The 13,005-nt window shown below is 31.0% G+C and overlaps 1 protein-coding gene across 1 annotated transcript; it reads left to right on the forward strand.

Moving 5' to 3' along the window:
- The first annotated feature begins 4,003 nt into the window (after positions 1–4,003).
- Positions 4,004–8,120, forward strand: LOC130441006 (probable tyrosyl-DNA phosphodiesterase). Its single transcript, XM_056774448.1, has 10 exons — positions 4,004–4,187; positions 4,404–4,505; positions 4,618–5,043; positions 5,104–5,206; positions 5,260–5,385; positions 6,204–6,299; positions 6,352–6,522; positions 6,650–6,868; positions 6,939–7,115; positions 7,752–8,120. Exons 1-10 carry the CDS (start codon positions 4,151–4,153, stop codon positions 8,080–8,082), a joined length of 1,788 nt encoding a protein of 595 aa, XP_056630426.1. The 5' UTR covers positions 4,004–4,150; the 3' UTR covers positions 8,083–8,120.
- Positions 8,121–13,005: the final 4,885 nt, after the last annotated feature.

The raw sequence follows: 13,005 nt of genomic DNA on the forward strand, positions 1-13,005 counted from the left end.
GTACCAAAACACGGTATACAACACCTTCTCCACTGACAGTGTAATTTTGTTTTAACTGGCGCGCCTATGTTGATGCTTTATCGCGTACAGTACTGCATCGGGTTCCCAAAATGATGTTTTCTACAGCACTGATGTTCTAGATGGTTCTGAGACATATGGCAAATTTGCCACCACTTCTCGGCCTTATTGGAATTTTTCGCGGGTTTATTCACAAATTCCGGTTTATATTTGAATCAATCTTGTATTTGGCTACATTTACAGGGCGATATTGACGGTCTAACTGACTTATTAAGAGCTAAACGTAATTGCGTGGTTTAATATTGAAAATGTATTTCTTCAATGCATAGAAATCATGTTTTAATGAATTTTGGAACCTTTTGTCTTTCTACATTGAGCTGTACAAAGTAACAAAGGAATATAAATATAAGAAAGTAATAGTGAAAATAAAAGTTTACACTATATCGCACCGCCGCTAAAAGAGAGTCACAGCTCGAAAAAATGCTATTAAAATATTTAAATTGATATCTCAGCTTTTCAGTAACTAAGGTGACTTGTTGAATATTTATTTTGTTTTATTTTGGATAGAACGTTAATCTGTATTTTTGGTAAAAAAGTGACCAAGTTGTGACAGTTTTTTTTTTTTGGAATAAACAACTCTTTTGGAAATTACCCAAAAAATGTTACAAAATACAAAAATAAAGTAAAATACACGTTTATTACAAGACGTTACAAAACGGCGAGTAAAATTTAGGGAGATCTTTGTTTATTTTCTTTGATTCTAATTAAATTTTTGTACACCTAGCTTAAAGTACTAGGAATCAGTTCCTATTTTCTGCTTAAATTCATTTATCTTTCAAAATAAACCATGGTAAGATTGATTAATTTTGCAATATTTACTTTGAAATCCTATAGTTCCGATATCATCAGTCCAGAAATAAAAATCAGGGTAACAGATTTCATTGACATGTACAGGGTGGCACCCATATACTTTCCTCCAAATTTTCAATATCTATGTATGATATGCTTTGGTTAAATACCCTAAAATACTTTCAATAACTCCTTAGTATATGATAAGCGGACGTAGCTAGAACAAAGGGGATTCCTTCTACTCTAAAATCGAAATGGCGATAAAAGAGAGTCTGGTTCTATGTATGTACCCAGTCAGTGTGCACAAATTCACGCACCGGAAACAAAAGGGGAACTCTACCATGTCAATGAAAGAATATCAAAACAAAAAAGGAGGACACAATAGATACTTTGGGTGATACAATATATACATAGGTACAGGGTGTCAAACATAAGGTGACCCATATACTTTTCTCAAAATTTTTAGATTTTTGACGTTTGGATTATACATGGTGTCCCAATTCTGCATTATCGACATTAACTTTGGAATTTTAAATGGAAACCACTATATTTTGTTGCATTTTTTCATTTAGTGGTAAAAACAAATGTAACTTTTATTTGACCGATCTATTTGATTTCCGCACGGTTTGGATGAAATCCATTTTATCAAAAAAGGTAACGCATGAAACTGGGCCTAGGGCGGCAGCCAAATTAAGTCCGTCACTGGAAGTTTCTCGACGTGTAGGAAATAGATTGAAACAATGTAGTTAAGATTTGTCTTGTTTTCTTTTTCGCCCTTTTCTTTTCTTGATAATTCTTTTTCTTCTAAATGCAATAGATACTCATCTTTTAATTTTTCATTATGTTCTGTAGCATTATTGTAGCTTTAAATTTGATAAGGTATAAAAAAACTAATATTGTATAATTGTATAAGCTGACAAAACTGAAAATGTAACTTAAAGATATTATAGAATTAACAGAACAATATACACAAAAGTTGTCACAATACAGAATATGACTATTTCCTCGTGGAAACTTGAACAACTGCTTACTGGTATAAAGGGGAACCTGTTTTTGAACGTATCGCCGACTACTGTCTACAAAGTGAAAGTGGCACTTCCGTCATCTAGTGGTAAAGAGTTGAAATGGAGAAATGACGGTTTTGAACTTGTATATTTAACTCAGTAATTGCATTTTTTGAGTTTTAACACTTTTTTAGTAGGGGTGCCATATATACTTCTACATATTTTGTACTTTCAGTCAAATTAATAACTTTTGTAAATTGTTGTAAAAATTTGTTCACTTTTTAATTTTTCACTTTGAGCAAATATGTAATGTATAACAGGAATTGTATATTTTTTTCATATGCTGAAATAACATTTAGTATATTAAGAACCAACTTTCAAAATATATACTTGAAATCATTTCAATATGTTGAATAGTTCTATTTGCAAAATTTTTTATTCTGGTGATCTCAATTCAAAAAATATATCTATAGAATCGCTGTAAAATAATTATTTTTTGCTTATAATACTCTGTGCTACCCCTTCTGATTTAAAATTATTAAATCTGGTCCTATTATAAAAGTTTCATTAAGTTTTATGCGTGATGTTTTTATGGCTGTTTTGTAAAATATATTATTATTGTTGAATAAATGTGTATTTTTTTGAATTTTTATATTGTGGCGTAATCCTATAAATTTCCCATGACTGTCCTGGGTACTAAATATTTTCATGAAGAATGTGCTTTTAAATGTATTACTTTCAAAAATTTCAAATTTCAAAGCTTATACTGTGGTACAAATTAGTTAAAACAGAAAATTTTACTTCAATTCTTAATAAAGGAGATATTTATCAATAAATAAAATAAATATGTGTGGCGACCTCACCATGCCCACCATACATAATACACTTTCATTTAGAATATTTTCCATCTGTTTCCCCGAACAACTTCCTCAATAAAATAAAAATCCTTCGACTCCTAGCTGACCGATACCTGACCAAGGAAATTGCAAGTTACCTTGTTAGGGAATTACAAATCACATTTCTTTTATAACCTTCTTAATATCCTAACACCATGCAATTAACTCTCCGAAATGTCCAATAGCACGTTTTATGAAAAACCAACATATATACGTCCTTCTACTTTCCTCACTGTTCCATGACATCCCGTTGTATTCATAACAGGAACCCAGACAAGACGTTTGATGAAAGTCTAGACCTCAGCGGAGTTCGCTGCTCCTAGCGATTCGTCACATATATATATATATATATATATATATATATATATATATATATATATATTATATATTAATATATAATTAACAGTAACGTCTTTTCGGTATAGACATTGCTATAAGGATGGCCAATTGGCGATATGTCAAACTTTTCGTCAGGAGATAACCTCAATCACACATACAACTCGCAACAGTACGAATGTAACAATTTTAGATGAAGCGAAGTGTGCTGAGTTAAAGTTATTTTATTTTAATGTAAATTAGTCGAAAATTCCACTAAAAAATTCAATGACTTACAAATTGTAACATAACTTCTTAAAGTTTTTCTTTATTTTAATAATCTTTTTCACTTGGGTTTACGATTATAACGCTCTGGACTAAGTAGAACGGTAAAAATCGTCATGAGTGCTTAGTGGAACGCACCCATAGTTTGCTCTCCTTCTCTCTACTCTCAATAGCTTTGTTCTTGGTAGCTGCACTGGCAGAACTAGTTCCGGAAGTGTATACTAAAGCGTTCTTTGTAGCAAAGCCAGCGGTAGTGTCGCTGTTCTTAGTAGCAGTGCAAGAGAGCTGGTTCACCCAGTTCACTGTACTGCTTGCCCTGGGTCTAGAGTCTGTTCAGCCAGTGTAGTGCAATAAGTGTAAGCTGGACACGGTGGCGCTACATCTTCGCCATCGGACGAATGTAAAATATCAAAAAGAACTAAATCGTTTCCCATTACAGTTAATACCACTATGCCTGAATCACATCAAATAACCTCAAAAACAACAATCAACAAATGATCCATTGCTCTCCGCCCTATTTCGTTCTTTGTATCCGATCGAACTAATTCTATACACTTATGAGCCGGCCTGCAGTGGTCCAGTCCAGTATAGATCCAGTGCTGCTACCAAGAGCAAACCTTATAAAATTTCGTCATTGACATTTCCCGCCATCAATTTGAATAAAACTTGACACTTTCATAACCCATCTTTAATACTTTCTATTTTTTTTGGATGTAATCAGAAAACAGTTTTTAACATTTTCTTTTACATGACGTGATTCTATAAAATACCATTTGACAAATAATGGATTCCTTCTTAAAAAGAAAAAATGTAAATTCAGGTACATAATAATTTTATTAATAATTGTCTCACTTTTCAAGAGGTAACATTTTCATCCTTTGATACAAATACCTGCTTCTTATGACACAATATATTTACCTGATTTACAAAAATTTATTTAGGGTATTTAAAAGGAGGATGAAAACATTAAACTTGTTCATGGAGTAAATTGCGATTTCGATGAATAAAATCCACGTATACATTTTTAATTTTCCAGATAACAATGATGTTAAGAAAATTAAAAAAGAAATTTGCCCTCATTCCTTGAAGTGTTTTAGAAAAAATCCTCATCACTTTAAAGAATTTGATCATCCTCACCGTAAGTTTGTTTTAAAATGCTTAATTTAATTTCACATATACTTAGTATATATTATTAGTAAACATTGGGTATTTGTATTATTTTTATTTATGTGATATGAATATGATTTTAGTTACAAAGCTTATTGAAACCAATACACAGATCGAAATACCAAGTGATTATCCTCAGCCCAAAAATATATATTTAGAACAAATCAATATATTAAAACCACTATTAAAAATGATGTCAAATAAATTGATGTCTTCTTCTGATATAAATTTACCATCAACAAGTTCTTCATTTAATGAAAATTCAATTAATCATGAACAAACAGATAAAGATGCAACAGATATAAAAGTGAAATCTGAAAGTACGATTAAAAGAAAAAACAGCCCAAAGGATAATTTGCAAGAAAAAAATCATACAGAATCAAAAATAAAACCACTACCTGGAACTATGTTAGAGAAATTGGAAAGAAATGCACCATATAATATATTTTTTACTACTATTATTAAAGCCCCCCAAACTAAAGATCAACCCAACTCCATAACTTTTACAGGTAGACTTTAAATCGATCAAAATACTTGGAGAAATTGTTACTAATTTTATTTTTGTGTAGATTTATTATGTCCTAGTCTTGGTGCCTTGAAGTGTTCTTTACAAATAAATTTCATGATTGATATTGATTGGTTGTTGAAGCAGTATAAAGAAAGAAATCTAAGGTAACACTTGGTATTATCATGATATTAATGTTTCAATTATTAATATATTATAGTTCAAAACCACTAACAATTTTGTATGGGGATGATTGGCCAGATATGGAAAAATTTATAAAAATGTTTTGTCCTAATGTTACCAGCAAACTAGTGAAAATGAAAGATCCTTTCGGATGTCATCATTCGTGAGTATATTATATTAATTTATTGAACTAATTGGTATATTTTGGTACTCGAATAACATTTTTTTAACACATTTCCAAAAAATTAAATTTTTCTTATAATAGCACAATATGAAAAGTAAGAAGTATATTTCTTTAAAAAAATAAAAAATAAAGAATGTCTTAAGTTTGAAGACAAAACAGTATAATTCTAATTATTTAAATACAAGATATGAAAAAATCAGTATCTGGCGAATGCAGATAAGTACTTATTTCAAAATTATTTTTCAGAAACATCTGTTACAGGATTTTTAAAAATACCTATTTCAGATAAACTTAAGGATCCTATAATTTAATCAGATTTGACAAATGATACATATTTTTTGTTTTCAACAAAGTTTGTTTAGCAGTGTCTATACAGTTAAATGTTATGACATTAATCATTTACTTTTTCTCGACATCTCTGTAAACTTGTGAGCTTCTTTTTCCGACCAAAAAAGATACTAACACAAAATCACCTTTATTATCTTAATATCTTCCTTGTTCCACTTTTAACTTCATTTGGGTCATACTCATTATTAATACCATAGTAATTATCTTGACTCCATATAATGTACATCTCCATTCTTTTGTATGAATCTTCACTGCAGGAAGTATGTAATTTTTTTCTTCAGTTGCTTTTTTCAGTCTGAGCTTTTCTTTTTTTTTAATTTTTCTTCGTATCTAAGTTGGAATTTCTGGAACTGTTCTTGACATTCATACTAAACACAAACTAGGAAGTATATGCTACAGGTGAACTGCCTGATTCTGGTGTTCTTACCTTAATGTTTGTTCTTTTATAGGAAAATAGGAATTTATGTTTATGAAGATAATTCTCTTAGAGTTGTGGTTTCAACTGCAAATTTGTATTATGAGGACTGGAACCATTACAACCAAGGGTAGATATATAACTTCTCCATATTCTAGTTTTACCTACTTCGTTTTTCATAGATTGTGGGTTAGTCCTACTTTACCAAGATTGTCAGATTCTTCTTCAGAAAAAGACGGAGAATCACCTACACAATTCAAGACAAATCTATTGAACTATTTAAAAAGTTACAAAGAATCTATTTTGGAACCATTTATACAGTATGTACAGAAAGCAGATTTTAGTGCTGTTAGGTAATTTGCATTTCTGGTTATATATATATATATATATATATATATATATATATATATATATATATATATATATATATATATATATATTACTGAATCAAAATAGATTTATCTGAATTTAAATTTCCAGAGTATTCTTAATTTACTCAGCTCCCGGAAAGTATTATCCAAATAGTAATGGCAGTCATTTACATGCTGTTAGCGATTTACTTTGTCGGCATGTTGATTTACCAGCTAAAACTACTCCCCAAAGTGAAGGACCTCTGGCTTGGGGTGTAGTAGCTCAATCATCAAGCTTAGGTGCCATGGGGAAAAATCCTGGGGATTGGTTAAGGGGTTCCATTTTAAGGTAAACAAACGGATTTGACAACTTCTTTTTTCATTTAATATATATTGAAGAATTTTTTTCAATTATTAAGGTGCTTGGCAAGCTATAAAGGAAGTAAAAAACCCATGAATTCTAATGCCAGTATTAGCATTGTATATCCCAGTGTTGATAATGTGATGAATGGATATTTTGGTCATGAAAGTGGTGGATGTTTGCCCTATTCAAAGACTACTAATGAAAAACAAAAGTGGTTACAGGATTATATGTAGTAAGTTTTTAAAAAAATAAGTAAGTATTAAGTTATATGGATGTGAACAGGGACACATAAAAGAAGAAGAAACCGAACAAGATGTGAAAAATATGCAAATTCGGAATGGTGAAAAATTGCAGCAGAAAGTACGTGAGAAAGTAGGAGAAATGCAACTACCAGTCTAGTATTAACTTGTATAAAATTCACTATTCACTAAGACTTATTACTAAACACTTATCTAATTCTTAACATATTAATTTATTTAAACACACCATCTACTTGTGTTCGGAATGACATCAAATTATTTACTGACTTCCCTGTTAATAAACATGTGACTACTTCTCGATATTTCGGGTCTAGAATATAGACAAACAAATTGTCGTTCCTAGAAACTGATTCTATAAAAACATTTGAGTAAATCGCCGCCATATATAAACATATGTAAATAGCCTTTCTGAGAATTTCCGCATCCTTCAAAATTTAGATTCTTGTAACAATCGAACAGAACTGGCTTCAAGTTCCATGTCGTGGACGAGTTCGTAATAATAAGTAATACAACATCTTCTATTACTTATCAAAATAGAAGGAATATAATTTTTATTGATCATTGCATATAATTTTTGTTTTATTAAACTATAATTATTTTGCTTTTAGTCAATGGAAAGCTGAATCTTATGGTCGTACCCGAGCGATGCCACATATAAAAACTTATTGTCGAATTTCTCCATGTTTAAGCAAACTGGCTTATTTCTTATTGACTAGTGCCAATTTATCGAAATCTGCTTGGGGAGGTCCTTTCGGAAAAGACATGGGGGTTTATGTGAGATCTTATGAAGTCGGTGTATTATTTTTGCCCATATTTTTTGATGAAGAATATCTTGAAATTAGTAATACCAATAACAGGAAAAATAAGAATTTGTTTCCTTTTATGTATGAACTTCCATTAACACCGTATAAAAAAGATGATTATCCATGGTGTAATTAATTTTTGTTATCTATTTTTTCAATAAAGTGTATACCAAATGTGTTTTTATTTCTCAAGTTGATTTCATAAGAAATTAATCATTCATTCGGAGTGGATAAGAAATGTTTATGCCATTGGCTACAAATATTAAAATCATTTAGCATTTTCTGGTATAATACTAATTACAACTGTGAATCGTAAGGGATTGTCATAATCAGACCATACAACTCCTTTTCCCGAGGAAGTTGCAAAACATATATAAGGGCTTAAATCAAAATTATCTTGCACAATTATGAACAATCCTGTATTCCCTTGGCTGCTTTTAATTACTAGAAACGCGTTTCCCAATATCTTTGTTTTGAAAATGGTTTTGATTCTTATACAAGAAGCAGAGGCGGCTAATGCATAAATGCTGCAGTGCTGCAGAGTTCCTAAAGATATTAAAAAATAAAAAATGATGAATACATAATTTGAATAAAAATGTTTTACTTAATTTATCTATACAATTACTATTCACTAAGACTTATTACTAAACACTTATCTAATTCTTAACATATTAATTTATTTAAACACACCGTCTACTTGTCTATCCTGATGTGTTCGGGATGACATCAGATTATTTACTGACTTCCTCGCTAATAAACTAGCGACTATTTATACAAAAAGAGTTTCTCGATAATTTAGTTCCAGAATATAGAGCAATTAAGGAAATAGCCGCCGTATATAAAAACATCTAAATAGCCTTTTTCCGCATCCGTCAAACTTCAGATTCTTGTAACATAATCGAACAGGACTGACTTCACGATATCGTGGGCGAGTTCGTAACATTAATAATCTAAAGTAACAACATTTTCTATTACTTATGAAAAGAAAAATTTTGATAGTCTCATAATCTCTTTCTCTTAATATCTCGATAAACAACACATTTAAGTCGACCAGCAGAATAATCTACCTACCTTCCACCTTCACGATGCCGTAGTATTATTTATCGGGGATGCAAGTCCGTGTTCATCGCGCTTTTCAAGATCTACAAGGAGCCGACTTACTGTACTTGTGGTCTTAGACAGTGACGTGCTTTAAGTGAAGAAGTTGCTGCATTCAGTCCTGCGCAACGTGTAATACACCGTGGGTTCGGCTCCGTGTAATAAATTCCCAAGCTATCCAGTTCTTTACGAGGAGTGGAAATTAATAACAATATACTATAATAGAGTGAATAGGATGTCGTGCAGTATGGAAGCTGTTTTTAATTTATAACTATAAAGATATTTAAATATTCATATGAGAAAAAGATTGTGTAGGTAGGGGAAAAACATTAAATTTGTGGTTGTAAGTAAAACGTGCATTATATTGTTTTCCCTGCTTACTTTTTGGTGGACGGAAATTGAGTTCAGCGATCTAGAGCACTTAAAGTGTTAAGTAAGGAGATAAAAATACACGAAAACTCCAAAAATCTAAATAATTGTATAAAATATGGGTTTTTAGTATCAACCAACATTATAGCTAAATTAGATTCTACTCATTGGTTGAATCTATGAAAACATTTCGAAAATTTCTATACTTTCAATAATCCTGTCAAATTTCTTGGATTTTTAGAGTGAATTAGATGCAACTCCAAGCGAGTCCATAAGCACACCTAAGATTAGTAAACATCTCTCAATATTACGGTTTACCTTCAGTCTCTGAAGACGATAAATTGATCATCGAAACGCGCGTCAGATAATAATGTTATTGCTGGTGTCAAAGATATGTTCAGTATAATCTTTTAACGTAGTAACATATAAAAGTAGTGAAGACCATATAAAAGTCGTGAAGTAGTACTTTGTGCTTCATATTTTTCGTGTGTGGCGACGTTCCAACAATCCATTATTTCAGAATTGAAGCAGATAAAACCAATTGAAAATTTGACAAAGACGAAAAACCTTGAAAATTTTTTACTACAAGCCTCCATTGGCGAGAATTGTGAACATTTTTTATTGTTTTAGAGAAATTAGAAAGTTATTTTATTTTTTCTTCGATGCAATGAGAAAATAATTTTAAAGTAATGTTTCTATTTTGTTTTATTGATTAAAATGCGAAAATAGGAGAAGTAGCAGTCCACCTAACTGTTTTGTCTGACTGACGTTCAGAAACTGAACCAAGTATAGGGATCATTGCTCTATGATAGGATCTCTTCTACTTTTCCAGTTTTTGTTTTAATTTTAAAGGTTGTTAACTACACTTATATGGTTAACTATGATTAAATCTTGCGAGCAGAATGATGGGAGTTTAATGGGTAAGTTAATGAGGCATAACGTTTTTGTAATTTTTTAGGTTTCAACATAAAAATAGTTTATCTCCATTAAAATTTATTGTAACATTTGTATGAGTGGGTAAATCGCTAATAACTGCTCAATGATAATTATTAAACAACTGGAATCTATTATACAACTGTATAAAGTTCTAGAAATACCGAAAAAGAAAGGAAACATAAACATGAAATATCTTGGAAAAATTACTGTACAAAACTAAAGTGAAAGAGTATTAAATTTCCTCCGAAAATCGAACGAATTGTTCGGAAATTCTGATAGAAATCTCGCGCTGATTTAGGATCTATAATTAGCTAAAAATTAAAATCTATCTGATTCTATTATAGCACCAACGCGATACTGGTCGCCTATACAGTAGATCCCGCAAGGAAACCTTAAGGAGAAATGACATGTTAATTTTATATCTTGTTTAATAACTATGGGGCGGCAGGATACGTAGGGCGGTCAGTGCTGTCTTCATAGTGGTGCTGGGAGACAGTAACAAAGCATACACAAAAACACGAGTCTGCGGGATGATCGTAGCGATAACGGTTCTTTCCATAAAAAATCGATTTTTAAATTAATTCGAATCGTAATCTATTGAATCGATTCATAAAAATCGATGTCCAAGATTGAGTAAATCGATTTTTTTTCAAGTTTATATTTACAATGTAAATATAAATCCATTTCACGGCAATCAAGAAAATAGCAAAATAAACAATCTCTGGAATCTCTTATCAGAAAAATCAGGAATTTTATAGTTCAGGGAATTCAATAATAACAATTATTTTTGTTTTCATATCAATGTATCGGATCGAGTAGGGAGAAAGAGATTTATTTTCTTCTTGTTTCACTTGCCGACATGATACCGGCAATTGAAAGAAGGCACTCACAAGGAAAAGATCGTCCCACGAATTTTTTTGCTCTTATCAGTAAATTATAGGGTCATACTTTAGGAGCACAACTGCCTGCGATGACTAATGTTCAAATTATTCGCTGAAGCCCTGATTAAACAAAGCCTTTAACAAGTGTATTCAGCTAGTTGTACATAATTTTATAGTTTTCACCAAAACAGAAAAAATATGTCGATTCCCTGAAGCGATTTAGTACAAAATATCGATTTATTTGGTCCTATGAATCGATTCTTCGATTAATCGATTTTAAATTGTCATGTCTAAGCGATTGTGTTGACGGCATTCGCGATGGTCAGCCCGGAACGATTCTTGTACCAGACTTCTTAATAAAGATTGCAAACAGTTAATATCGGCTCTTGAAGGTATATAGAGTGACTCTTTCTCACAAAGAGCTTTGATTAAAAATATTAATCTATAAGGCTATTGGCTTAACTAAACTGTCTAGAAACAAAAATATTATCGAAATTTTGTGTTAAAACAATTTAAAATAGTCTTTAAACTTTTACAGACGTAGAGGTAGTTTCTAGGCTCTACGAATCACTCATCATTTTCATAGAAAACAAAATGGGATTTTCTGATGCTTCTGATGCACAAGAGAATAAGAAACATGAAATGTTGTTACTAAGACATGGCCATTTTAGAGTTAATACCGTTTCCAATATGCGATCAATTGTTGAGCAAGTTAAGAAGATGCAAATTGGATACAATGTCTGAACCGTAAGTGAGAGATAACGCTATAAAACTCCAAGAATTATACCCACTTGATCTTGATTTACTATTGAAACTATTGAAACAATTGTTGACGTTGGAAAACAAAATGAGTTTAAGGCGACTTGACTTATTTAATAAGGAAATAACGCAAAAATGTAAATATTTAAAAAATGATGCCAATTGTTGTATGGTCCTATTCCATGATGATTTTTCATATACCTTAATTTATGGGAAGGCGAACCTAATCGGCCCAAAAGCATCACATTTTAAAGCACCTACGCCAATGAGTTTACATAAAACCAAAGAAACCTGACGCGAACAAGATCTGGGGTTTCAATAATATGTTTTCTGTTTGTTTATCAACGAAACCTTAACCTAACTTGGAAGAAATAATTTCCTGGTCTTTTAATAAATGAGTTATTTTAATACAATAATCTTGAACTTAGAAAAAAACCAGTTTCGAAACAACAAAAATACATTTAACAATGTACAAAACAATTTATGTCTGCTACAAGTTTTATATTGTTGATTATATAGTTCCTACTATTCTCTTGAATATCTATGACCGTTTTCCAATTCCATATTTCACTTGGGAAGTCTAATTTACTAACTTAGAAACTGTAATAAAGGTTTTATACACTAAGACAACTAAAATTTGTCCCGTATCTCCCATTCAACTATGTAAATGCCATATACTTGTTTGATTAATTAGGACATCAACGTAAGACTTGGAATCAATAATCATTGGAAGGTATAGTCTAACAAACTAAAAATGAAATTAGTCAGGTATAATATCATCACGTAAAAGTATTTTAATTAAATTATAATTTAAAATATTCGTTGTGTTTTGTTTAATACTTATATGTGTAATATTTGAAGAGCAGAAAATTCTCATTTGATAGTTATTTGTTAAAACGATTTCGTTCGCTCCTTTGGAAATGAAATTGACGCTATTGTTGGCATTATCATTGGTCCCAACATGAGTTACGACTGTTTGAACCATCGTATCATTTATAGCATTCTTCCATGTCAAT

The sequence above is a fragment of the Diorhabda sublineata genome, chromosome 3, assembly GCF_026230105.1.
Source record: "Diorhabda sublineata isolate icDioSubl1.1 chromosome 3, icDioSubl1.1, whole genome shotgun sequence".
Lineage (NCBI taxonomy): Eukaryota > Metazoa > Arthropoda > Insecta > Coleoptera > Chrysomelidae > Diorhabda > Diorhabda sublineata.